Source organism: Culex pipiens, chromosome 3, assembly GCF_016801865.2.
Source record: "Culex pipiens pallens isolate TS chromosome 3, TS_CPP_V2, whole genome shotgun sequence".
In the NCBI taxonomy this organism is placed as follows: domain Eukaryota; kingdom Metazoa; phylum Arthropoda; class Insecta; order Diptera; family Culicidae; genus Culex; species Culex pipiens.
Window position 1 is genome coordinate 6574145 of NC_068939.1, and position 27289 is coordinate 6601433.

A 27289-nucleotide genomic window follows, 5' to 3' on the forward strand; every position below is an offset into this window, starting at 1 on the left:
CAGGAAATTTGGATAAAATTTATATTTTTTTTATATTTGTATATTTGAAAAAATTGCCTAAAAATGTAAAAAAATTACATAACAAATTTAAGACTCTAAATAAATTTAAATAAAATGAAAAAAATTAAGTTAAAAAAGAATATCGAATTCTAGTTCTTTAACAGTTTTAAACAAATTAATTAAATGTAAAATTAGAAAAAATAAAATTAAAAAAATAAAAAATTTAAAATTATCAAAAAACTCTTTTTAAGTAATTAAAATTTGAAAAAAATACCCGGTTTTTTTTCATTCCAGCAACTTAAAAAAACTTTTAAAATTAAAGCAATTTAAAAGTATTTGTTTTATGTGAAAAATCTTTTTTTCGTCAAAACATATATTTGTTAAAAATAAATGATTGTAAAACAAATTTTCCGATGTATAATGCATTTTACGAAAAAGATTGTCCATTGAAATTTCATTATTTTATTTTTTTTCCAAAATCCCCCCTTTCCTCGACTTAAGCCAGAGTTACAGTAAAAAGTTAAACTTAAAAAATGGCTTTGTTTTTTTTATTTAAAATTTAATAGTTATTTCACATTTTCAAATTATTCTGCTTTTTTTTAAATTTGTATTGTTCTATCAAATGTTATAAAAAAGTTTTTTAATACGTCACGGAAAGAAAATTTATGATTTTTAGACCAGTCTAAAAATTGCGATCGCCAATTTCAATATTATGATCGTAATCAAACGACCAGAGTGTACGGCTTAAAACACCTATAAAAGTTTTTCGACTGTTTTGTCGGTCATTCCCAAAGTGTCGCTGTCGTATTTTGTACAGGGTTGCTTCTTTGTTTATCGTCTGTCAGTTTTACACTGTTTATTCAATTCTATGCATTATTCTGATTATTCAGACCGAATACATTTTATAAAAGTTTTCGCGAACCATCCTTGTCACCAGCAAGCAATTTCAGTACTACCGAAAATATTCCTTATTTTTTAAAACATAAACACCAGAATTCTCAAAGAGTTTGATTTATTTTAATCACCATTTATCTATCACAAAAAAAGTGCACTGTTTCAACTGTGTGCCATATCATCCAGAACCCGTAAACGTTTTTCACTTTGTATAACAAAAAGTTAGACTAAAAGAATGAGAAACAAGTAGAGAAGACGTACTATTTTTGGGAAGGCTATTACCGTGTAAGGATTAGATAATGAGATATAAAAAGATTATACCAAAAAAAGCTAACAAAACTAACAAGAAAAGTTTAAAAAACAGTTTGAATTTTTGCTCCAGTAATTTTCTATTTTAAGGGTTTAACAGAACGCATTTTCGCTTCGTTTTCAAAACAGCAAAGCGCAGACAAACAGTCAAGTATTAGGACGACATTTAACCAATTTGATCTTGATTATTCTCTTCGGAATTTCACAGTTTTAAGATAGTTAAGAAACTTCTAGTTGGTAAGATTGTTTCCTCCAAAAAATTGAACCAGAGATAAGAAATTAAAAAAAAACAAACAAACACCGAACCAGTTCTGTTCATTCAACCCAGCAATAATTGAAAGTGTCGGATAGCATGTAAGAATATAAAATCGAATCGTTAAAGTATGAAATAAAGATCAAATGTATTTTACAAAAAAAAAAAAAAATATAACATTTATATCAGCAAATCATCATCGGGATCCTCCTCGTCGAGGTCGTCTTCGGCGTCCGGATGGTACAGCACCTTGCCCCCTTCCGGAGTTGTTTTGTAGCTGCAGAAAGAAATTCCATTAAGTTTAAATTTCAACATTAAAAAAACTCAAAATTCTTACAACTCAAACGGCAACGTGAGCGCATCCTTCGCTTCCTGTTCCTCCCTTTTCAAGTCGCCAATCTTGAACGTTCCCAGCGAAGCTGGATCAATGGTCGGTTCCGCCGGAGCTACCTCCTTCGCCCGCTGGTCCTTTTTAACCTCCTTCACGGAAAAACCCGTTTGGTACTGGTAGTTTTTGTTGCTGACCGATCCGCCGGATTTCTTCGTCAGAATCGACAGATGCCGCTCGTCCTCGAACGTCACCACCAGGCCGGCCATGTGCTCCAGATATGGCACGAGGAACGACTCTGATGGGAGGTTTTTTGTTGTAGACCAGAGGAAGAGATGTTCTACGGTTTGTTTGCAGCGGTTTACAAATTGGAACAGATCACGTGGGGAGTGCTTCCGCGATAGGGTGGAAATGCGAGCAAGTAGAAAGGGAGCGGATTCGGAGCAGGTTTGTGCCTGGGTGAGAACCGCATCGGGGCCTTTCTGTTCTTTGAGCCAACTTTGGACGATTTTGGAGCAGGTGTTTTCGAAGCCGACGTTGTCTGATGGAGAAAAGTGGTGTTTTTCAATTTTAAATTGAAATTAAATAATAATAATAATTGAACATTTTACAGGAAAATAAACTGTCTTAAAAATGACGATTCTCGAGATTTTAAAAATTCATAAAATCTTCCAAGATATCAACAAGGATCTTCTTTGTGTCTGACTGCTTTGAACATTTATTTTTGTTAATTTTGAATATTGTAATGTTTAATGTATGTAATGCAAGAGAAACATAGACTCAGAAGAATTAGAAACATGATCGCTGTTTGTTTTTTTAAAGTTATTATTTCCCCATTTGTTTTTTTTTCTCAGATTCATTAAGTTCTGTTGGACTTGGAATGCTAGAGTTAAACACAATAGCTTTGAAGTTTGACAAATTAAAAAAAAACTTGTAAAGCCATTTAGTTGTTCTTGTATTCACGCGACGATTATTGCAATCGTTCGTAATAAATATTTCGATCGTATTTTCTCGACTCACGATCGAGATTTCTCGATAGTAAGATTACGACTTACCAAGGACAAATCTCGATCTACCATCGACAATTACGACTTACCATCGAGAAATTACAATCAAAATTTTACTATTGAGAAATCTTGATCGTGGATCGAGATTGTAATAAATTGTTTTCAAACGAAATACTCAAAACAAAAACAATTCCAGATTCTTTTTTATAAATAATGAAAAATAACTTTTTTTTTATTTTTAATTTATATTTATTTTGATTTTCTCTTCCATGTACATTCATTCAAAATATTATTGAGTGTCCAATCACAATCGATGACTTTTCACCTCAATTTTAAATACTAGCAACTTTCATTTATTCATGAAATATTGTAGCTTTCGCTATTCAGTGATTTCAAATGTAGGATGTCCTACATGTACAAAAGGGAAAAGGGATACCTTAAAACTAACTTATAAACTATATAAAGAGCGGATCAATGCAGCTGAAGACTGCAATGATTTTTGTCGAAATGCATCAATTATCTTATTGGACATAACATCCAAAGTGTCAACTTCGGCTAATTGATGAAGTTCACTGGTGCTGAACCAGGGAGGAAGTTTCAGAATCATTTTCAGAATTTTGTTCTGAATCCTCTGAAGTTTTTTCTTCCTGGTTAAGCAACAGCTTGTCCAGATCGGCACAGCATAAAGCATGGCAGGTCTGAAAATTTGTTTATAAGTCTTGAGACAAAATCTAGAATTCCTGTTTATAAGTGGATACAAACATTTAATATATTTGTTACATTTAACCTGGATACTTTCAATGTGATCCTTGTAAGTAAGGTTTTTGTCAAAAGCAAGTCCAAGATATTTCACTTGATCCTCCCACTTTAAATTTACCTCATTCATCTTTATAATGTGATGACTTTTTGGTTTAAGAAAATCAGCCCTTGGTTTGTGAGGGAAAATAATAAGTTGAGTTTTTGCAGCATTAATTTTCCATTCTTTCAAATGAGAATTGAAAATATCCAAGCTTTTTTGTAATCTTCTTGTGATGACACGAAGGGGCTTCTACCTTTGAAAAGAAACTAAATAATAAAAAAAAAATTCAAACTTCAAAAAAAAAATTTAAGGATTCTCAAAATTTTACAAATTTCAATAGTTAAAAAGATCGTAAAAAGTTTCAAACTCCTTTTAAATTTTAAAAATATTTAAAAATTTCAAAATTCAAGAAATTCTAAATTTTAAAAATTTCAAAAATTAGAAACTCTTGAAATTTTAAAATGTTTTGAGAATTGAATTGTTTTTTGTTCATTTCATTTCATTTAAATCTAAAAAAAATAAAGGCTTCCAAAAGTTCAAAAATAAAAAAAACATCAAAAATATTGCGCAATTTTCACTAACTTGGACTTCGCACTAAATTATTGCTTACGATCGCACTATTGCGACTTGTCAAGCTGGCTTGGGAAATTTCAATTTTCTCAAAAAATGATCAAAGCGAGCCGATGTTGCTCACCTGTCAATCGCAATTTTAAAGTGCGAATGTCACGCGAATGTCCAGTTAGGTGGAAACTGCGACTGGAAATGTAAATAAACAACAACTGGTTGCCTAGGTTTTGGAAATTTTGTTGTCAAAAGTGCGAGAGAAAAGTGCGGGACAAAGCCAAGTTACAGTGCAAGGATCAATATCAAAAAGTTTAAATTTTTAGAAATTTTATTTGTTGGTCAATTGAATCTATAAAAAATATTTAATCTAATCAATCGTTCAAAACAATGAAAATTCGAAATAATATATAGTACCAATAATATACTGTTCACACTATTCACAATAATTTCCCATTGAGCAATTCTCAACCAAAACTGGAAATGGATTTTATTTATATTTATTGAATTGTCTTAAACTTCTTGGGGATCTTTCATATGGCCAAAGAAGCCTATTTGTGTCAATGATTCACCCGTACAAGGCTCCATACAAATTGCCGTTTTTTTTTTTAAATAACATGTTTTCCACAAAAATCAAATTCCCAAAAATCTATATTCTTAAATATTTTTTTGATATGTTCTAAGGGACAAAAAATCGCAACTTTTGAGCCATAGAATAATATGACCAAAAATTTGACGCTAATTGTAAAATCAAATTTGCAATCGCTGCAATACACTTTTTTTAAATAGTGTCAATGATTGTCCACCCTTGAAAATATTTTATTGAAAAGTTTTTAAAATTAAACTTGCCTAAAAGACCTTGAAAATTGGACCTCTAATTTCTGAAATACAGTGGATAAAACAAAAAAAAATCTATAAAATTGAAGTTATTCAAGTCTCACTCTAACAGCCTTTTATTTTCTAGTTTCAATATCTCAGAAAGTTATGGTCCTATTTTAAATGATAAAAAAATTAAACATTAGTAATATTGTCCGTTTTTTATGAATTTTTAATCAACTTTGAATCAACTGTTATACCTATTTCAAAACAGGCTTTATATTGAATATTTGACGAGTTTAGTTGATTTAAAAAAGGACCCCAACACCGATGGGAAGGTCAAGTACCATCATATGGGGCAAATCGGGACTACAGTCTGAATAGGGACAGCAGTGTTACGAGCACTTACAGGTTTTAAATTTGGAAATGGGTGTACACATTTTGTTGGTTTGAGTCCGTTCTATCCGAAACCAACCAAAAAAATAAAAATATTGTGCTTTGGTCAAAACTGCTGTCTCAATTCGCCCCAGTTGACGGTACCTGGAGTGCGTAAAATTGGTCACCGAAAAAGCGCTTCCCAAACACGGACATGAACTTCAAGTATCTAGAATGCATACAATTTTGAAGGAAATCTAGCGTTTACCAAAACCCATCATTGAAATTTCTAGTACCTCTCGATGAACTTAACTAACATGAGCTACGTTATCCAACGCCATTTCGGCTATGCTACGACTTAACAGCATTGCCTATTTTGTATATCAAATCAATTGATTTCATTTAATATTCCCCATGCTCCTTAAGCTCACCCTTGATAAGAATTATTTTTTGCTGATTCAGCACATGGTTACTCAACATTTTAGCTGATTTTTTAATAGAAATTATCGAGAAAAGTAATTTTAAAACTCGCGCTACGATTGTTTTGATTCGGTGTCTCGTGTACAGTAAACAAATCGCTGTCATTCTGCTGCAAGATTCCACGTGTTCACCTTTCCGCAATCATCTTGAAATCTCTCCACAAAAGAAACAAGTTGTGTTCTCATTCACATTCAGCGACAGATTTTTCAACATGAGTAATCTTGGTTTTTTTTGAGTTTGCATGAATTTTTGAACGATTTTTTTCTTAAAATTTAATGAAATTTATTCAAAAATCAAAAATAATCATTCTCGAACTAGAATTTAACAATATGCAATCTCAAACAGATTTTTCCAACAATCACATACAGACTTCCTAAAACACAAAACCGGCAACCCTGCACCCCGCATGACAATTCCGTGACAGCTCACCCGAAATTTTTTATCAGTCAGTCCAACTTTTTCTCCTGCGGCTCAACTGCCGTTCTACGCATAATTGTCCCATGTCATTTTTTGTCGATTCTGACCTTTTGTCATTTTTAGGTTTAGCTTGACGTTTACTTTTCGAAAAACACATAAAATCTAGCACTTTGTTCGTAAACTCAGTGAAAACAACATCAAGTCTGTTTGTCCCATCGTTAAAATTCTACGCATAATTGTCCCACCAAGTATTTTCTATCACGAAATTAGCAGTTTTACGAAGTATTGTGTCTTGTTTACCTGTTGTGTAGCAAGAGAATCAAAAATAAGGTTGATAAACTGCTAACTGGGGTGATTAGGGACACATAGGGCGAATAGGAACCCACGGGACAATTATGCGTAGAAACGCAGAAATCGGTCGAAAAATTTCAATCGCGTTTTTCTCAGTTGCACTTTTTTGAACATGGGACAATTATGCGTAGAACGGCAGTCAAGTACGGACCAGCCAGCCAGACAGACCACTGGTTCTAATTTAAGCCCGTAAAATCGTCCGTAACTCCACAATGTGGTCCCTCACGGTACTGACCACCATGCTGCTGGTGTCCGCGCTGACACTGGAACCGGCCACCGGAAATGAAGTCTTCGGCTGCGGCGGCTTCATCAAAAACGCCAACTCGGATCTGGATTTCAGCCGTGTGGAAGTCGGACTGTAAGTTAATGTTAATTTAATTAAGTAGGCCTGGGTTGGGGTGGGAGAAAGTGAAGTTTTAAATTTAATTTTGGGTTTGTTTCCGGCGCAGGTACAATCCGCAGGGCAGTTTGAAGATCAAGACGGACTGCTCGCCGTCCAACGGGTACTACTTTATTCCGCTGTACGACAAGGGAGAGTACGTGTTGAAGGTCATTCCGCCGCCGGGGTGGAGCTTTGAGCCGGAGCAGGTTCCGGTCAAGTTCGACGGGACGACGGACATTTGCAGCCAGGGGAAGGATGTGAACTTTATCTTTAAGGGTTTTGGGATTACGGGGCGGGTGGAGATTTACCAGCACCAGATCGGGGCCAAGGGCGTGCAGGTGGAGCTGCGATCGGAGAGTAATGCCAAGATTGGCCAGACGGTCACGGACACGAACGGGGTGTTTTCGTTTACGCCGATCAAGTCCGGGAGGTACGTGATCCGGGTGAGACACGAGAAGTGGCACTTTGTCAAGCCGGAATATGGCGTGGAGGTGACGACGGGGAACACGGAGATTCCGGCGGGTTCGCTGATGGTGTCCGGATTTGACGTGGAGGGAAGCGTGGTTAGCGACGGTCAGCCCTTTGGAAATGTTGGATTTTTGCTGTACGCCGAGAAGGGGAAGGCCACGATGGTGAAGTGCTCGTCGGATGACGTTCCGGCGGTTGATGGAACCGATGCCAGGTTTAGCGCTGCCCCTCGGTGCTACACCGATGCAAACAAGGCAACTGGGACGTACACGTTTGCTGGAGTGTCTTCGGGGAAGTATCGAGTTGTTCCGCTGTTTGCCGCCAACAAGGCCATCAAGTTCCACATCCGACCGGAAGCGCAGGAAGTTACGGTTGACCGGGACGGAGTTCGCTTGGCACCGTTCGAAGTGACCGGATTCAGCGTTGGCGGAAAGGTGCTGCTAACTGCCGGAGGTTTAGGAGTGGCCAACGCGAAGGTCAAGCTGAACGGGAAGGATGTGGCTAAGACCAACTCTAATGGAGAGTACCTTCTGGAGAACATCCAAGCTGGCACGTACACGATTCAGGTGACGGCCGACGAACTGCAGTTCAAAGACCACATTGTGAAGATCTCGCTAAACAATCCGTCACTGCCGGACGTCGTCGTAGCCGGGTTCAAAGTGTGCGGCCAAGTCATCTCCAAGCACTCGCACCGCGTTGCCATCACCCGGAAGGGATCAACCTTCCACACGGAAGTGACCACCAAGGAAAACGCCGCCGGCGAATGGTGCTCCTTCCTCGAAACTGGCCACTACACGGTCGAGGTTCGAACCAGCCAGGAAGACGCCGCCGCTGGAATCCAGTTCTTCCCACTCGTCCAATCGATCCACGTTGACCGGTCCCCACTCGGTGGAATCGTCTTCTCCCAGCTTCGCGCAACCGTCTCCGGTGAAATCCGCTGCCTCTCAAACGACGACGCGAGCTGTCTCCAAGACCTCACCGTCACGATGACCGCCCTCGATACCAACGGCAACCTAGTCGGTCAACCCACGAAAGCAGAACTCGCCGATGGAAAGTACTCGTTCGCAAATGTCCTTCCCGGAAGCTACGAAGTCAGCGTGCCAAAGTCCCGCCTCTGCTGGCAATCCAACACGGTCAAGATCAACGTCAAATCAGCCCAGGAAACGGTCCCAGCCTTCATCCAGAGCGGCTACATCGTCTCAATCGTGTCCAGCCACAGCACCAAAATGACCTACAAACTCCAAGAAGGCGTCGAAAACCCCAAATCCGAAGACCTCACCCTCAACTCCGGCATGAACACGTTCTGCGTCAAACAAGCCGGAAAGTACGCCATCACCCTGACCGGATGCCACCGCTACGCCGACTCAACACCCAAATTCTTCACCACCGACGACGCCACCCCCCTCAGCATCGTCGCCTCGAAGCATCGCACAACGGTGAAGATCCTCGCTGAAGAAAAGTCCACCTACAAAACACTCGTCACATCCGTCGGCGAAGCCGACGTCCAAACGATCGAATTCCAACCAACGAACGAACGCCACGACAGCAAACACATCTACCAGCACGACTTCTTCCTCACGCAGGACGAAAAGATCACGATCTCCCCCCAATCCGACATCATGCTGTTCGCCCCGACAACCCTCGAGGTCATCGGCGGGTCCGACTGCAGCGAAGTGGCCACCAAAATTGTCGCCACCAAGGGCCTCCTCATCGACGGCAAAACGAGTCCACCGATCGGCGAAGCGAAAATAACGCTGCTCTTCCCGAAGAACCCGGAGTTGGCTTCGTTGGTGGCGCAAACGAACGAGCGCGGGGAGTTCCGGTTCGGGCCGATTGATGCGGGGCTGGAGGTGGAGCTGGTTGCCGAGAAGGAGTCGTACGTGTTTTCCGCGTGGGATAAGGCGAGTGGGAGCTTTAAGGGGCACAAGCTGTGCGAGATTATTGTGACGGTGAAGGATGACGCCGGGAAGCGACTGCCGGGAGTGCTGTTGTCGCTGAGCGGAGCGGAGAGCTACCGGAAGAATCTGGTGACGGGTGAGTTTTAATTTTTGTTTTGCATTATCAGACTAAAGTTTGAAAATTACAAAAAAATCCATAAAATTCCAAATTTTTTTTAAATATTTTAACAATTTAAAAAAACCAAAATTCCTAAAAATCAAAAAAAATATATAAAATATAAATATTCTTACAATTAAAAATTCCAAGAAATCTAAAAATTTCAAAAATTCCAACAGTGTCAAAAAGTCCAAAAATACCAAAAATTTCAGCTGTCCGCAGCTCTATAAATTCCAAGCAATTAAAAATTTTCAAAAACTCCGAGATTTTCATAAATTTCAAAAATTGAAAAAAATAAATTAATAAAAATCTAAAATTTCCAAGATTTTAAAAATTCAAAAAAATCTATAAATTTCAAAAAATCTAGCAAAATTTTTCTTTGAATTTCATAAATTCCAATTAAAAATAAAACTTGTAAAACATCCAAAAATTCCTAGTAATTGTTTAAATTCCCAAAATTTCAAAATTTCCACAAATTCCAAAAATTCTAAAAATTAAAAAGAAAACAAAAATTCCAACAATTTTCAAAATTTGAAGAATTTTAAAATTTCCCTAAATTCAAAAAAAAACAAAGAGAAAATTTTAAAAGTTCTAAAAATTCAAATGAAATCAGAATTTCCAAAAACTCCGAGAAATTCATTAATTGCAAAAATTCAAAAATTCAAAAAAAAATTAGAAAAAATTAAAAAAAAAACAAATAAAATCAAAGTTTTAATAATTTCAAACATTCAAAAATTTCAATAAATTCCAAAAACTTTAATAATTTGAATAAAACATAAAATGCAAAAATGAAAATATAAACAGTTTTTTTTTCGAAAATTTAAATAAATTAAAAAAACTTTTTTTAAATTCTGAAAAAAAAAAAACTAAAAAAGTCCAATAAATTCAAAAAAATAAAATTTCGAAAATTCCACATATTCCAACAATTTTAAAAATTTTAAACAATCCAAAGATTACAAAAACTACAAAAATTGCAAAAAACCAAAATTCCAAAAAAGTTCTCTAAAAAAATAAGAATGTTTTAAAATTTTAAAGACTTTAAAAAATCCATAAATTCCCTAAAAATCCTAAAATTTTAAAAAAATTAAAAAATAATAATAAATAAAAAAATTAAAATTCCAAAAAATCTTTAAATTTTAATAAATTTAGATTTTTTAAATTCAAGAACTCCAATAACTACAGAAATTCTAAAAGAACGCATAATTTGAATTTTTCAATTATTAAAAAAAAAAAATTAAATAAAAATAAAATCCTATTAAATAAAAAAATATCTGATATTGTTTAATTTCTTTAGGATTTTAATAAATATGATAACATCTTAATCCAGGTTTTTAAGCGAAGATGGCGTTCGAATGGTGAACGCCCGAAATGTCAAAATCGCGCAGTAGCACCAACATTAAAGAAAATGTGGCTGTCATGCCATGGCACACTTTTTACGTAATGTTGGTACCACTGCGTGATTTTGACATTTCGGGCGTTCACCATTCAAACGCCATCTTCGCTTAAAAACCTCGGAATTTATTTTTAATCTTGAAAAATTACAAAAAATCTAAAAAATCTAAAAAAACAAATTTCGAAAATTCCAGACATTTTTAAAATAAAAAGTTTTAGAAGTTCTGAAAATATAAAATAAAAAAAATTCAGATATTTTTTTTCAATTTCAAACAATAAAAAATTTATAAAATTCAAAACCAAAATTTTTTTTTAGAAATTTTCAAAATATCTTGTATTTTGAGAAATGAAAATAAATCAATAATTTTATTTCTGCAAAGTTTCTAAAATTTTATCAAATCCATAAATTTTGAAAATTTTAAAAAATCTAAAATTCTTAAATATTTAATAATTTTAAAAAGATCCAAAAATTTCAAAGATTTTAAAAAATATAAAAATTCTCAAAACTCAAAAAAAAAATATTTTTTTAATAATAAAAAAAACTTTGAAAAATATTTGCAACGGCCTATGGATTTTAACATATATGAATATTTGAATAAAAGATAAATTTTAAAAATTCTTAAAAATCTAAAAAAAACTAAATTTCAAACGAAAAAATATTCGGAAATTCCAGAAATTTCGATAACTTCAAACAAAAGTTCTAGAAGTTCTGAAAATATAAAAAAAATCTAAAAAATAAAAAAGATCGATATTTCTTCATTTATAACAACAATCCAAAAATTCAAATAACAGCTAGAGTTTTTTTTGAAAAGGTCCTATAAACAAAATTTTTAATTTTTGCTTTTTGGATGTTTTTAGAACAGCCTTGAGTCAGGGGTATTCAAAAACACCCAAAAAGCAAAAAGTGAAAATTTTGTTTATAGGACCTTTTAAAAAAAAACTCGAGTTTTTTTCAATTTCAAAACAATTAAAAAATTCTAAAAATTTAAAAAAATCAGAAATTCTGAGAAATAAAAAAAAATCAACAATTTTTTTACTGCATATGTTTTCTCTAATTTTATTACTCAGCATGGTTCAATTTCCAATGTTAAGAAATGAAACATGACTCAATCTCACCCCAAACCACTTCTGATGACGGTACTATTCAATTGCAAAACATTTTTTGTCAAAAGATCATAATTGGGTCCTAAAATGAAGTTTAAATTTGTGATATTATTGCTCATAACGATAAAGCTTATTTTTCTGAGTACAATGACCCTTTGAATGACCGCAAAGGATTTAAAATGTATTTTCAATTGAATTTTAAAAAAAATAACTTCACGGTCCTTCTTGACAGAAAATGTCCTACTTGACAGCTCGTTCCAAGGAGACCATAGTTGATCCACAGACTGTGGTCTGTGTCTGTGTCTGTGGTTGATCCATGGAAAAAATGTTGTCTTGTCAATATTATTTTTTTTTGCATTAAAATGAAAAAAATAAAAATAGTGATCAGAAATGGTTTTTAACCGTGTTTTTTACCGTTGTACATAAAAATTGATATAGGGCTAATTAGTACCCAACTAACCGGCAAAATGTTTGCCCGTACTTTTCTATAGCTCAAAAGTCGCGATTTTAGTCTCCTCTTTTAAAATTAAAAAAAAAGATGTAATTTTTTTGTGTGCGCCTATTTTTTCTGAACAGTCCTCATCTATACTACCTATAGCTTTGCCGAAGACACCAAAATAGATCAGAAAAATTAGTCGGTTTGGAATATTTACTTACCATTTTTGTATGGACAGCTGAAACTGTTTTATTGGGTCTTCATGGGGGTGAACTAATGACACAAATTGGCTTCTTTGGTCATAGCAAAAAATAGTTTTAGCCAAATAAAAAAAAAAAAAAAAAAATCAAAAAAAGGTACAAATCGGCCGATTCTTATATTATTCACTTTTTCAGGTGACGACGGCACCATCAAGTTCCACTCGCTGTCCCCGTCCGAGTACTATCTGCGCGCCATGATGAAGGAGTACGAGTTCCGCCCCAACTCTAAGCTGATCGAAGTCCGCGAAGGTGCTACCGTGATGGAGGAACTGCGCGGTACGCGAACCGCTTTCTCGATCTTTGGTTCGATCACCTCGCTGAATGGAGAACCCTTCTCGGGAGTTACGGTCGAAGCGGTCACGGACGATCGCTGCGGTGGCCATTTGGAGGAGAGCACGAGTGAGTTTAACGGGGGTTATAGGATTAGGGGATTGCAGCCGGGTTGCCAGTACAGCGTTCGGGTGAGGACCGACGGACCTTCGTCGAACGTGGACCGATCGATTCCGAAGGAGAAGGTCGTTAAGGTTGAGAGTGGGGACATTCGGGACGTGAACATGATCGCGATTTCGCCGTTGGCGTTTGTTGACGTTACGGTTCGGGTGTTGGCCTCGGAGAACGATTACTACAAGACGTTGAAGATCTTCCTGTACAAGAGGGGCAGCGATTCGCCCGTCCACTCGCAACGGATCGAGTCGCCGCTGAACCCGAAGAGCAAGATCAACCCCGGGATCATGGTCTTCTTCCCGAGGATTCCGTTCGATCAAAAGTCCTACTACATTGAGCTGACGTCGACGCTGTCGGACAAGAACTACAAGTACAACCTGCCGACGATCGAGTTCACGGCCAACGCGAGCAGCTACTTTACCGAGGTGCACTTCCGGCCGGAACTGCGCACCGCCGAGGGCGATCTCAACCAAAACTCCCTCTCAGCTATCGTGCTCATCTTCATCGTCGGCTTCATCTTCTTCAAGCAGGACCTGGCGCTGGAACTGCTCGGCGCGGTGTGGAACAAGATCAGCGCCGGCGTCGGCGAGATTGTGTCCAAGTCAAAGCCCAAGGAGCAAAAGTACGAACCGGTCGAGATTGACGAGCGGGAAATTGATAAGCTCGCGTCGAGCATCAACGCAATCAAGAAGAAGAAGGTGAAGAAGGCTAATTAATATATTTCATTGCGGTAGTAGTCATCAATAGAGTTTAGAAGCGAAAGGGAGGTTTCGGGTTAAGCAGAATCTTACGTACTCAAAGAACGCGGTGTGTGCGTGCATGTGTGTGACTCATAGGTTGAAATAAAACGAAATAGTAATTTTCTGCCGAAAAAAACTCGTCAATTTTTATTCAAACGAAAGAAAGTCAAACAAGCCTTTGTGCGTTGCGGTTTGGTTGTAGACAGCTTCCTTGTAATTGGGCAGCTTCACCTCAACTACGTTTGGGAACAGCTTGAACCACAGCAGGTAAGATCCGACGATGGCCATCCCTATGATTGCCATTTTAATCTGAATCAGCTGAACCGTGGACAGAGTTCTCACTATTGTTTGTACTGAAATATTAAAGACAGCATTAAAAATTGATACTCGTTGGCAAACCGGAACTCAAACTCAACCCATTCTCTTGTAGCTCTCAACACTCGCAGGTTTCGTTAGCGAGGTTGTCCTGTATCCGTGGACTCCGTTGGCCAGCAACAACACAATACAGAGGGCGATTCTTGAAGAAATTGATGGCATCTTGATCACTCTGAAGATGGGGTCATTTCCTCCAGCTGGAACTTGCTGTTGAAATCAAGTCTCGGTATAGACAGAAAGAGTCCGGCCAGGAAGAGAAACAGAACTACCGAAGCGACCTTGACGATGATGAACGGGGCGAAGGCCGAGAGGACGAGTTTCCCTGGGGAAGAAATGTGGAGTTTATATTCAGGTGAAAAAACAATTATGACGTCTTAACAATTAAAAAAATGCCGTGCCAGAAAGTATGAAAATTAAGATTCTTATTAAAAAATCAGGTTAATAACGATTGCGGAGATCGCAGTAGCCTGCGCGCACGGACGGTTGCACGATTTTTGACGGTTCTGCAAACTAACCCAACATTGGTGCTGTGCGTTGAAAATTTCCATCTCATTATCATCAATATTTTCTAGTTGATTTTATTTCCCTCTTTTATTTTCTATTGATCAATTGAAATATATCTCCTAACCCTTCCCTACCTTCGCTTTCCTCATGACAATTGCCCCAATTTAACTCCCCCTCCCTCATAATTATTTGCAAATATTATACTTACACATCACACCACAACTGATTCGAAGCGTTTGGGTATGTCCTCGCATTCTTCCTCCCCAGTGAAATGTGATCCGTTTACAAAATCTATCTTTGCGGTAAATGTAAATGTAGTAGGCCTGGCCAATTTATTTTTTGCAATCGAGAAATCCTCTACGTTTTCGCAAATCCACTTTATTGTTTTTTTTTACTTGGATGAAACTTTGTTCGTGGTTTCCCTATGTCAAAAGAAGCCATTTTGCATTATTAGTTTTTCCATACAAGGCTCCATATAGTTTTGCAGGCTGGTCATACAAAACGGGCATGGGAATATTAGAGAATCTTTATCATTGGAAAGGGATGTTCTGATCGATTTTGTGCCTTCGGCAAAAAAATCCCTTTTTTATATGACTTTTATTCAATAAAAAATTAATTCCATAAATAAATATTTCTTAATTTTCCAAAAAAATTTAAACTTTTTAGGGTAAAAACAGAATTGATGGTGCCAAATCTGGTAGATATGAAAGATTGGTGATTTTTCGAAACAAAACGAAAATTTGGGCAAACAAAACCAAAAATGGCTTTCAAGTTATAGGCATTATTACGTAATTAAAAAAAATGAGCAATTTAAGAATACTTAATGAAAATTAAGCACTCCTGAAAACATTTTGGAAAAGCTGAGAAATTTTCCTACAATTTTAAAAGACAGGGTATTTGTCCCTATTTTGGGCCTACTAAGCAGAGCGTACTTTTAATTTGATGTATGCTCAAAAGCTGCTATAGGCAACCTAGCTTATACTATATGAATAAGTTGGTTTGTTAATGCTAATGCTCGTACTTAATCACATAATTGATAAAAATATCATTTATCGCTGTTTAAGCCCGAAAAACAAAAACATTTTTTGTCCCTATTTTAGGGATATTGTTTCTAGGATTCGACCTTCAATGTGCATATTTTCGGCCTACCTTCTGTTTGGTTGAAATCTCGAAGCACGTGGCGAGAATTTTTGACGTACGGCTCAGCCCCAGCTCGAACAGTATAGCCGCACAAGTTCGGTCAACAAAAATGCTAAATAATTGTGGTGTTTTAAGCCACAAATCAACATTAGAATGATTGATTTCACCTGCATTACGTGCATAATAAGCATGAACATCATTTATATCATTCATTTAAGAGTTTAAACATAATTAAACATTTATTGCAAAGCCAAACAACAAGCCCGTAATATGCAAGAAAGACTGTAACATTCGAGAAGCGCACACACACTGGCACAGTTTGTAGAATTGTCAAATGTACCGAAAATATATCCATTCCTCTCCGATATAGACGAAGCAACTTTAATCAGTTATTTTATTGATTCGGTGACAGTTTAGTGATTGTTTTTGCAATGGGATTGTGCAACCCACCAATAAAAACACATTGCCGGTGGTTGGAGATTCAGAGGACGGCTCTCATTCATGTGCTGAGCGATGAAAACCGTGACGCTGAGTGTCAACAAGCGTTAAGCAAAAGTGGGGAAAATTTTGGACCTAATGGGCGAGTAGCAATTTGCCAAGAAAAAAGTGAAGAGTGATATATTTATTGCATTATTTCTAATTTACGAGGAAGACGTGAATTTTTCTTGCCCACCAAAATGAAGATAATGACAGTACGAATCATTCTCAAGTGACAGATTCCTGCTAGATTTGGTGAAAAGCACAATTTCGTTGAATTAAGTTTGGTAGACCTAAAATAGGTACTAGGCCCAAAATAGGGACAAATACCTGTCATACCTTTGGTATCAGATTTCGCAACACTCTTTATTTTAACGCAAAAAAATCTATTTTCAAAAAAAATATTTTTAAATTTATTTTTGATTTTTAAAAAGGAAAATGTAAAATTACCTTTACTTAACACTTATTTTTGACATTTTAAAATGTTGGGTTGGATATGAAAATTTAAAAATAATTTTAGTGGAAAGAAGCTGAAAATTCCACAGACAATATTTTATTACAAATCAGACTATTGGTTCCCGAGATATCGGTGATCAAAACACTAGGGCTAATCAGGCCCTCGTTTCCTTGTTTTTTTTTTATCTTTGCATGGCCATATCTCAGCGACCAAAGGCCAAATCATAAAAACTCAAAAAAGAAAATATATGGAATTTTCTCAGCATTTCGAAAATATTTTTTTTTTCAAAAATGGGCAATCATTGGCACTTTTTTATAAAATAGAATAAATACCCTAAAACTGGTTTAACCTTGAAAACTGTGCTCTTTATCCAAATTTTACTGAAGTACCTTTTGAATGTTAATTTAATTTACATTGAAAACTAAAATGAATTTTTTGACATATTTCAATTTTATTTTAAAAAATCACATTTTTAAAAAAAAAATCAGGATTTTTTGCAAACTAAATTTTCTGAAAAGATGGCATTTTATGTCCTTTAAAACATATCGAAATAAAAAGCCCAACACTGAAATCGAATAAAGCTAAGTTTCAAACTCAAAAATATATTAATAACACAGTTCAACAAAAAATCAAATGTTTCTTGTCTCTGAGACAATCAAACCATATCTTTAAGGAAAAACCCTATTTTTAGTTGTAATTTGTCTTAAAAATTGGAGCAAATTATCAAAGGAGGTTGACAAAAACGAGATTGTTTTTTTGCGGTTGACACAAAGGATACTTGAAAACAATTTCTACTCGTGAATTTTAAGATATTTTGCAAATTCTAGATAATGAATAACTGTGGATTTACCTGAAGCTTGAAAATTAAGATTTAAAATTTATAATTTAGTTATCAGTCCTCTTAAATCTCCTAAAAAGATTCAACTAAGAATAAAAAAAAAAAAACAATTTTTAGAGAACAAAAGAAAAAAACACGTTGAATTTGTTTGTAAGTAATTAGTAATTTTGTTTATGTTTTAATTACACACATAAAATTTCCTGGTTTGTCATTCGAATTCCCGAGTTTGTTTCGTCCCTAGTTTTGTCGTGTTTTTTTGCTGGTGGAATCAAATTCCCGTTTTTTTACCGAATTTTTCCTGGTTTTTCCCAAGATTGCCCACCCGGGATAAGATTAGAAAAATCAAATGAATGCTAACTTTTTTTGCTATAAAACCAAAAATATTAATCAAATTGTTCGACGGAATATTTTAATTCTTTTGGCAAATTCTGTCGAAAAATCTGTGTGTGTACGGGTATAAACCTTTAACCCACCGGAACTCGCACACTTTGTAAGGGCACTTGTATGAAACGCCAAAAAACGCGACTTTCAATAGGTCAAATTAGTGAGAAATGCAAAATAACTTACAAATCCTGAACGCCGTAAAAAAGTTCGTGTTGACACCGTTTATTTCACCAAAAATGTTGTCTTTTCCACTGCACTGCCAATAAAAACTCCAAATCAGGGCGATCACCAGCAAAACACGACTACTCATTTCGACTTTCGGAAATGAAATGAAAAGTTGAGTGAATTTTAATCTTTCAATAAATTAACTTTATTTCAACTTCAATAATTTACAACAATGTCTCAGACTCAAATAAATAACACAAAAAACCACACGCAAACCAATTATTTACACGCTCATTCAAAACTCCACTCATTCAACTCTTGCTCAGTCTCTCCCCCTTCCCATTTCCATTCAATGACCCGCTCCCGTTCGCCTCAAAATAAGCTTCCCCAGCAGCGGCTCCGACGCGATCGGTTGCCAGTCACTCTCGTGGAACGCCCCCGCAGGAAAGCTTCGTTCCGTTTGGACGTCTTCGCCGAGGTCGATTCCGTTGCCGATTTCGTTGATTCCTTCGTCGTGCATTTCCTCCGAGGTCAGTTGGCCTTCTTCCTCTGAGGCAGGTTCTTCCGTTGTGGTTGTGACCGGGAGGTGGCCCCGTCGTCGGTGGGGACGGTTCACGCGCTTGGGGACTCCGCACTCGGCGAAGATTCGGCCACAGTCCTGGTAGCTTCGGGCTCGCTCATCGGCTGCGTCCCGATAGTTGTGGAAAATGTCGCGACTGTGGAGGGAGAGGGGTGAGTTAGATTTTAAATGATTTTTCAATAAATAACCCCTTTAGGTTTTTAAGTGGCTTTCGATCGTAAAAATAAAAAAAATCAGCTTATTTTTAATTTTGGGAAAGCACCAGAAAAAGCATTTATGGATTTTCTTTAAATTGTGGGTTTGGTAGTGTAGTTAGACTTCTTTGACATAATTTGATACATTTTCAGAGGCATTTGATCATGTTTTTAACAAAAAATCATTTTTTTTTTTGAAAAAAAATTATGTCATTTTCTACATGTTCTAGAATATAACTGATCGTACGTTTTTTGTAAGATATGATTTAATTATAAAGCATAACATGGGGAAAACATGCAAACAACACTCACAATCTTGGAGCATTTTTGTTATTGTTATGCAGTATGCAAAATGTCTTAAGTCTTTACTATTTTAACTTTCCTACGGTATTTGGGCCTTTTTGAATATTAAATTCGCCATAACTTTGGCTGTGTAAAAGATAGAACCTTTTCCGCCATTAATTTATAGTATAAATACACATTTTATTAAACAAATTAATAATTTTAGTTTAGTAGTAAAGTGTAAATAACTGCATATTTTCAAAAAGTAAACTTAAAATTGATAATTTTTACCATTGGATGATTTGGATGATCAAAAAATAAGACTATTTCAATTTTTAAATAAATTTAGATAGAATGTGCTACTTCGAATCAAACTGCATTTAAATTAGCGAATCTGAATTTCCTTATTGGATCGACTGACAGCTGTCAAAAGTTTGAATCCGCTTGCTTTCCAAAACTAAAAAACATAAAATTTGACCCTTTTTAAAGGATTTTCTTGATTTTGAATTAAACATTGGAAACACTGGACAAAATTTATCAAAAAATAAGTTTTTGGGATTTTAGATTTTTGTAGTAAAAAGTTGTTAAAAAAGGTATATTTTTTGAGTATTACTATTTTTATAACTGTCCTCGTTATAACCTACAACTTTGCTGAAGATACAAAATCGATTAGAAAATTCTTTCCCTTTTCAATACTTACAAACTATTTTTGTATCCATGGACAGATGCAAAAAAAAAATAATAATATCTGAGATAAAAAAGTGTCCACGTGGTTTATGGAAGGCCCCATCAGGAAATGGTCAATATTCATCAGTTTTTGGTGAATTTTCATCGAGTTCACATTTTTAAACAGTTTTTAGTTAATATTACACAAAAAGATGTAATATTCAACCAATAAAATTTTCAACCTTCCAAAATTCAGCATTTTTTTCTGTATAAGCACAAAAATAAAAAATAGTCATAAAAATACGTTAATTATGTGTAGTAGAAGGACAGACAAAAGATCAGAAAACAGAAAACTTGCCATAAAAGAGAAATAAATAAATTATAAATGAAATAATTTCCATCCATTTAAGGAAAATTGTATGAGTTTTTGTTTTCAGAGTCTCCAGTCTCGATAAATACTATCTAAATAAAAGAAAGACTATCTTTTTTGAAATTAATTTTAAAATTTGTAGAATGTTCATCAGTTTAAAGAAATTAATTCATTTAAATAATATATTTTTAAAATATAGAAATTCAAATTTCAATAAGGCACGATTGCTTTTTTCGCAATTATTTGTTTAAAAACGAAGTTTTAAATATTTTTTCTTTTTTACGAGCATCTCAATTTCAATATTGAACGGAATTTTAAGAATTGTGTGAAAAAAAACTTTTTGCTTTCTGATTTCATCTTTTGAAAAATATTTGGAACGGTCTTAATTATCTGAATGACGAATTTTTTTTTTCTGGCAATATTTAAAATCTGGAATAATGACATTTAATCTACTCGTTCCTTAAAAATATAAATTTAATTCATTCTATAAAAAGATTATCTTCAATTCTAAGTAAACGAAGTAAAACATTTGCAAATTTTTTTTTTTTTCGTACAATGGCTACGATCGTTTGTCGATATGTTTTACTTTTCTACGAAATGGCAAATTTTAATTTTATGTTTAAAATTTTTCCATTATAATCCAATTTACAATATATTTTTTTTATCGAAAGGAATTGAATGCAAGCAAAACAAAATTCGTTGAATAAAAAAAAGTTTAGTCTGATGCTAATTTTTTAAATTGTTTTTCCTTCAGCTATGGCCAGGTTCCCCCTGGAGTGTCCACGTGGTTTATGGCTGTCCCAATCGAAATTTTTCAAAAATTCAAAGGATTTTGAATAAACCCAAACATGCATTTTAAATTGATTTCAGCTGATTGCATTTGAATTTGTTTTGAAAATTTGAAGTTTTTCGAAAACAAATTTTATGCCCCCTGATTTTTTGGCCCGATTTTGAAGGGGGTGACTAAAACTTTTGAAAATTATTGTACCAGCCGGATTTACTAGCAAAATCAAAATAATCCGTTGTTTACAATAAGATGTTGTTATAAAATGCTAAAATCTGTCATGCTAATTTTATTTAGACACTCAACCTATTAATTCAAAATTTTATGAACGGCCTCATTGAACAATTGTTAAAAGCCGTCGGGGGCCAGAGGTTGGGCACCCTTGGAATTAATTCGCCATTATCTTCCCTGTATAATTCATTTTCAATTCACCTTTTTTAATACTGTTTTCTGTTTTATTTTTAACAACTTGTGTAAAACATTTGATTATATTGTTTCAAAAACTCACCCCATCGCTCTGGTCGCAAACAGCAGAATCGGATTCTGGCGCGCTTGGAAATCAAACTCGCACACGAATCGCTTCCGGCAGACGCGGGAGGTTACGCCAAGAAACCGGAAGCCCATATCGGTCAGCTGGTCTGTCCAGTACATTCTGGGAATAAAGTGTTTCAAATTAGATGTGAATGTTACATTTCAACAAAGTCAATCATTTTACTCGTTTTCCTGCAATTCCTCATCGTCGGCAGATCGTTTTCCGCGTCGTTTCGTTCCGGCTACCACAGGACTTGATCCCGTCGGTGGAAGGTAAGCATTGCTAGGAGGAGAAGCTCCAACTGCACCAGCAGGTGAGAAGGAAGGTCCCGGGTACGATCCAGAATACGATCCCGGGTACGAATCCGAGTATGCTCCCGAGTACGATCCGCTGGACCACGGTTCCGGTCCCGGATAGCTGGAGATGAACTCCGGTCCCGAGGCGTGATATCCGGTGATTCCATCCGACAGATACGGCGGCGGCACATCAGATACGATCGAGTGCCCACAGAAGCCCCCGGGCCAGATTTTTCCCCCAAAGAAGTAAATTCCAGCTAAAAAAAGACCCACCAGGACGATTTTGGTCTTGATGAGCAGCACGGTGGACAGCGATGAGATCATCGGGGTCACTGGAAAAATTTGGACAAAATTAAATAAAGTCCTTACGCGAATCACTTTGCGGTGTCTTACAGGCTTTGAACAGAAATTTGTAGAACTTTCGTCGACCACGTGCTTCCGCGACATCTTTTGGCAGTTCTTGGGCGGTGGCGGTTTCCTCTGCAATCACAGAGGCAATGCCCACCAGTAACACTAGAAGCAGCTCTCCCCTATTCGTCATTTTTTTTTTAAATTGATGTTTTCCTAGAACTAATGAAACTTTCACTTTTTAATCTCACTTCACTTAACCAAATTGATATTGCTGCGGAAAGGAGCACACACGACTAACTGAGTTGATGAATTCGTTGAGTAAATCCTTTTATATGGCTATTGGTTTGGTTTGCTGGCTCCGAGGAGGTGTTAATTCCAGGTGATAACGAATTTAGCTCGTGGAGTGCGTTACAACCTGGTGCCGCTGATGCTATGTTAAGAGGCGGTGAGCGATCGATTGATTATTGGAAGAAATGTTTAGTAACACTTTCTTTTTCTTTGTTGGAGTGGTTTTGAAGGTCAAACAAAATTTTTGTTTAAAAATAATAATGTTTAAACTATATAACAACCTGAAATATTAATAAAGAAATTTTCCGTTGAATTACAAAGATTTGATATTTTTTATTGGAAATTTGCTGTTACAATGTAAATATAACAAATATTTGGATTTTATTTACCTTCAAAAAATTCTTTCAGGTGAAGAGTTCGAGCCATACTAATTTACGTAAAAATCCACATTTACTATTTAATTTGTTTGACTGAAAACTGATCAAGTTTTATGATATTTTAGAATCCAGGATTAATTACACTTAAAATACTACATTTTGAAACTAATACAAACTGCAGTTTCTAATGTCTATCGATTAGTTTTACATTCGCTTATGAAACTAAAATAAAGGTGAACATAGAATAATGTTTCAATGTTCTTTTAACTAACTTTGTTTCAAATACCAAATGAAAATTAAATCGAATACTTGCTTCTTATAATAGATTTATTTTGTATAATTTGACGATTTCATTTGCAAACTATTATTTTTATATTTAAATGTTTTGTTTGTTTTCTTTTGAGTTCCTCTTTTTAAGATCTTGCATAATCAAACAAATTGTAGTGAATATTTTCATTTTTGGTCTGTAATTAGAGTGTTAATTTTAAAATAACATCTTAAATTTGTCTAGTTTTTTTTTAAGATTTTGTTTACCATAACAATTTTGATTTCTCCAATTCCAATTTAAAATGTTTTAGATATAGATATGAGCAATTTTTTTACGAAATTGGCCGATTTCCTACAATTTTTCTGATTTTTTTATTTGGCTCAAACTTTCTGAAGGCATTTCTGGTTAGGCCGTTGCAAATATTTTTCTCGAAGTTTATGTCACCCCCCCCCCCTTCAAAATTGGTCTGAAAAATCAAATAGAAGTCTGATCGACTGAACACAATTTGAAATGCATTATTAAGCATGTTTGAGAGCGATTTTTTTTTATTTTGTAAAGTTACAATGTACAGTATCGCAAAAAAAGTTATTTTTTCCAAGAAATTTGTTTTCGTCGATACTTAGATATTTTGAAAACTAATGATATAAAATCTACTAAAGTTTAGAAGATGTCCAATAAAATTGCCGAAAAGACATTGAAGATTAGACATCAGGTTGCTGAAACACAGCGAATTAAACGAATTTAAACACAAAGAAACAAGAATATTAATATTTTTGAAAGTCCCATCCAAACAGCCATTTATTTTCCAAAAACTAATGGTCCTATTTTCAATGTTAAAAGTGAAACATTTCTGAATTATTTGAGCTTTTCGAAAAAAAACATATTTTTTTTAATCAAGACTAACATTTCAAGAAGGTCAAATATTCAATATTACGCCCTTTTAAAATTTTGGGAGCTGATTAAAAAAAAATATTTCGAATAGATCACAAAATTTCACAACTGTTAAATTTTTGTAAATTAAAAATATGACCACTAGTTTCTCAGATATTTGTACTAGAAAAAAAAGGCTGATCATTTTCTTGGTCTTGGTCATTTTCTCAACTTTTTTTTTACTTTTCGAAACATATTTTTTTCTATAAACTATTATCTATAATCTAGGGCACTATTTGAAAAAATCGAAAAACTTAAAATTTTCTGTTAAAATTAAACTTAAACTTTATCAAAAAATTGTAAAGTACTTTTCGATTGCAAGTTTTATTTTATTTCATATTAAAAACTCAAGTAAACAACAATTGATTTTTTGTGCAAGAAAAAGTTGATTAAAAAATCGTATAGAGCCTTTTATGCAAAAAAATTTGAATAAAATCCATTTCCGATTTTGGTGGAAAATTACTCACGTAATTAAAAAAGTCAGGTAAAATGTGATTAAGCAATAAATATAATGTGGTAGGAATAAAGATAAATTAGAAGGGCAATATTATGGAAATTCTAAATCACTTTTCAAGGCTTAAACTTTAGATAAAATATTTTATATCTTGAGCTTCTACAGTCGACTCTCTGGTCATTCGATATCTCGATATTTCTCTACTCGTCGATGGTTTTGTTAGTCTCTTCAAACAGTATTATTCGACGTTCTTCTTTCTTTGATCCTCTATTGAATCGAAGAATCCTTTTCTCGATGGCCCCTTGGGTTTCATTTGCTTAAAAATTACATTCATTTTAACAATATTTTCTTTTTTTCATAGACAACTTCTTTGTTTTTGGGCGTTGCTAGAATTGTCTTCTTATTAGTAATAACTTCTCGAAAATATTCAAGATATCTTAAAAGTTTGAAATTTTCCTTTTTTTGATTAAGAATTATTTTTCAAATTTATTCATGATACAGATATTCCGTAATGTCCCAAAATCCGCAAAAATTGCGTCAACTTCCTCAATTTCCTCACCCCGATAGGTACAACGGTCAACCTTGCTATAATTGCAACTGTAACATTTCGATTCGGTAACTGTCTCATCGTCAAGGTGTGAAATGTTGTCGAAACAGCTTCCGCCACGCCGTTGCATCCGACTTTGTGCTGTTTGCAACCAGATCATGTAATTCTACTGCATCCTCGTAATACAACCCGTGTGATGACGATCGCTTTTTGAGGATTACCACGCGGAAACCCGCCACTAGCTTAAGCGCGTGTTTATTTATTTCGTTGATTAGCACCTTTTCCTCCAGTTGAGAGCTGAAGAGGTGAAGTCTCAAGTCTACGATCGTGGCTTGGCGAACGGTCATTTTGAACAATGCCTCCAGCGGGACGAGTACTGTTGATCGTGATCGTAGCTTTTCACGGCGGTCACGGCTTGGAGGTGGCAAACCGAACTGAAGTTCTTGGCAAGGTAGAAGGAAGACTGCAGACGTACGAGTCGTACTGGTATAACGATGTCAACTACTGTGAGTTGGATGTTCTAAAATTGGTGACGATCGTATTCTAACTTTTTCAAACTTACAGGGTGGCCCTGGTTCAGCGATCTGGCGACGGTGATCGCGATCAAGTTGAAGATCGCGATCGGATTGGCAGCGATCTACGCGTTTGGCGATGGCTATTACTGGACCAAGAGTAAAAGCAAGACGTCGGAGTATTCTACCCTGCCGGAGTACCCTACGGAGATCGGTGGTGGTGGCTTCTGGGACAAGTTCCGGTGGAGTGAACCTTCTTCGTTCTTGTGTGGTTGGGGACATGGCCGCCGAAGGAGGAGACGAGACTTGAGCGAACGACGGTTTGAGGAGGATGATTTTGCGGAGTATTTGTTTGATTCGTTGAAGCATTACGACGAAGATTGCCGGAGGAGGGTTGTTTGTGAGATGGATTTTGAGTTTCGTGGAAATCCCAAGGTGCATAAAGCGATTGTGATGTACAATGACCAAGTGTTGGGATGGAAAGAAGATACCAAACCACCGGAAAGAAAGGAGTATTGCAAGAAGTTGTACGGTAGATGTCGACTGGCGAAAAAAAGTGATAGAAGTGGAAAACCTTCACAATCTGTCAGCCGTGAAAATGAATTGAAGAGAAAAAGTGATGATTTTTGGAAAGAAATATGGCCTCGATAAATTCTAAGTGAATTGAGGCATATTTATTCTAAGTGCATATTTATTTATTTTTTTATGTGAGTTGTTTGTAATAAATCAATTTTTTTTTAAATGCAATGCGACTTTCATATAAGGACTATCCATAAACCTCGTGGAAACTTTTTTCAAAATTTCCTCCCTCGTGGATAATTGTCTATACTAAACTAAACACTAATAAATTGGATTATCCATCGCCATTCTGGTTATGTCTACTTACACTTTTGGATAGGTATAATAGGTATAAGAGAGCGTCCTTTTATTACGTAACGCAGTTGTTTTTACTTTTAACCTGCTCATGTTCTGAAAAATGTCCCACCTGTACAATCGTGTCTAAAATCTCCGAAAAAAGATTGACATTTCCAAAACATATTCACATGGTCCATCCACAAATCACGTGGATGCTGTAGAGGGGGAGGGGTTGGTTGCTATATTTGTATGGACAATTGCTCACCAGGGGGGGGGGGGTCTGATATTTGAAAGAGATTTTATGTTATTACAAAAAGTTACCCAAAGCTGAAGTGAACAAAAAAGAGAAAGAATTATTTTTCTTAATATAAATAAGTTTTATAGTCAATAATGAATATGTAAGGGAATTGATTTTTGGATAACTACATATTATTTATGTTTCAAATTGCCTGAAATGTTACCTCATTTAAGAAAGGAGGTTCAACGTGATAAAGGTATCGATAAAATGGTAGAACAGAATTAAAAAAGGGTGAAAAGTGGCATAAGTTTACCTTTGGCTTTTTTTAAATTTTGATTTTGTAATTTATTAATTGATATCGATTAAATCATTTCTGGAGTTCTTTTCAAGCCAAATTTACATTTATTGCTATTGAGGTGTTTTTGAAATCGCCTTAAATTCAAAAACACAAAAAATGCAGCAAAATAAAAATTTAGTTTTTGGACCATTTGAAAAAAATACCCGATTTATTTGATTCATTTCGTTTTTATTTTTACTTTTTTTATTATTTTGAA

At 35.3% G+C, this 27289-nt stretch overlaps 5 protein-coding genes across 5 annotated transcripts; 2 read left to right on the forward strand and 3 right to left on the reverse strand.

Annotated features, from left to right (window-relative positions):
* Positions 1-1610: 1610 nt before the first annotated feature.
* Positions 1611-5898, reverse strand: LOC120430251 (uncharacterized). Its single transcript, XM_039595336.2, has 3 exons — positions 5774-5898; positions 1794-2325; positions 1611-1733 (listed from the first exon to the last, which is right to left on the reverse strand). The coding sequence occupies exons 1-3, from the start codon at positions 5820-5822 to the stop codon at positions 1637-1639; spliced, it is 678 nt and encodes a 225-aa protein (XP_039451270.1). The 5' UTR covers positions 5823-5898; the 3' UTR covers positions 1611-1636.
* Positions 5899-6705: 807 nt separating this feature from the next.
* LOC120430254 (nodal modulator 3-like) lies at positions 6706-13960 on the forward strand. Its single transcript, XM_039595339.2, has 3 exons — positions 6706-6948; positions 7040-9474; positions 12823-13960. The coding sequence occupies exons 1-3, from the start codon at positions 6803-6805 to the stop codon at positions 13845-13847; spliced, it is 3606 nt and encodes a 1201-aa protein (XP_039451273.1). The 5' UTR covers positions 6706-6802; the 3' UTR covers positions 13848-13960.
* A 58-nt stretch (positions 13961-14018) lies between these two features.
* Positions 14019-14738, reverse strand: LOC120430255 (uncharacterized). Its single transcript, XM_039595340.2, has 2 exons — positions 14288-14738; positions 14019-14224 (listed from the first exon to the last, which is right to left on the reverse strand). The coding sequence occupies exons 1-2, from the start codon at positions 14406-14408 to the stop codon at positions 14019-14021; spliced, it is 327 nt and encodes a 108-aa protein (XP_039451274.1). The 5' UTR covers positions 14409-14738.
* Positions 14739-18206: 3468 nt separating this feature from the next.
* Positions 18207-22542, reverse strand: LOC120430259 (uncharacterized). Its single transcript, XM_039595345.2, has 4 exons — positions 22309-22542; positions 21803-22247; positions 21596-21739; positions 18207-18927 (listed from the first exon to the last, which is right to left on the reverse strand). The coding sequence occupies exons 1-4, from the start codon at positions 22454-22456 to the stop codon at positions 18561-18563; spliced, it is 1104 nt and encodes a 367-aa protein (XP_039451279.1). The 5' UTR covers positions 22457-22542; the 3' UTR covers positions 18207-18560.
* A 2943-nt stretch (positions 22543-25485) lies between these two features.
* Positions 25486-26325, forward strand: LOC120430249 (uncharacterized). The gene is made up of 2 exons (XM_039595335.2): positions 25486-25636; positions 25695-26325. The coding sequence occupies exons 1-2, from the start codon at positions 25486-25488 to the stop codon at positions 26291-26293; spliced, it is 750 nt and encodes a 249-aa protein (XP_039451269.1). The 3' UTR covers positions 26294-26325.
* The last annotated feature ends 964 nt before the right edge of the window (positions 26326-27289 follow it).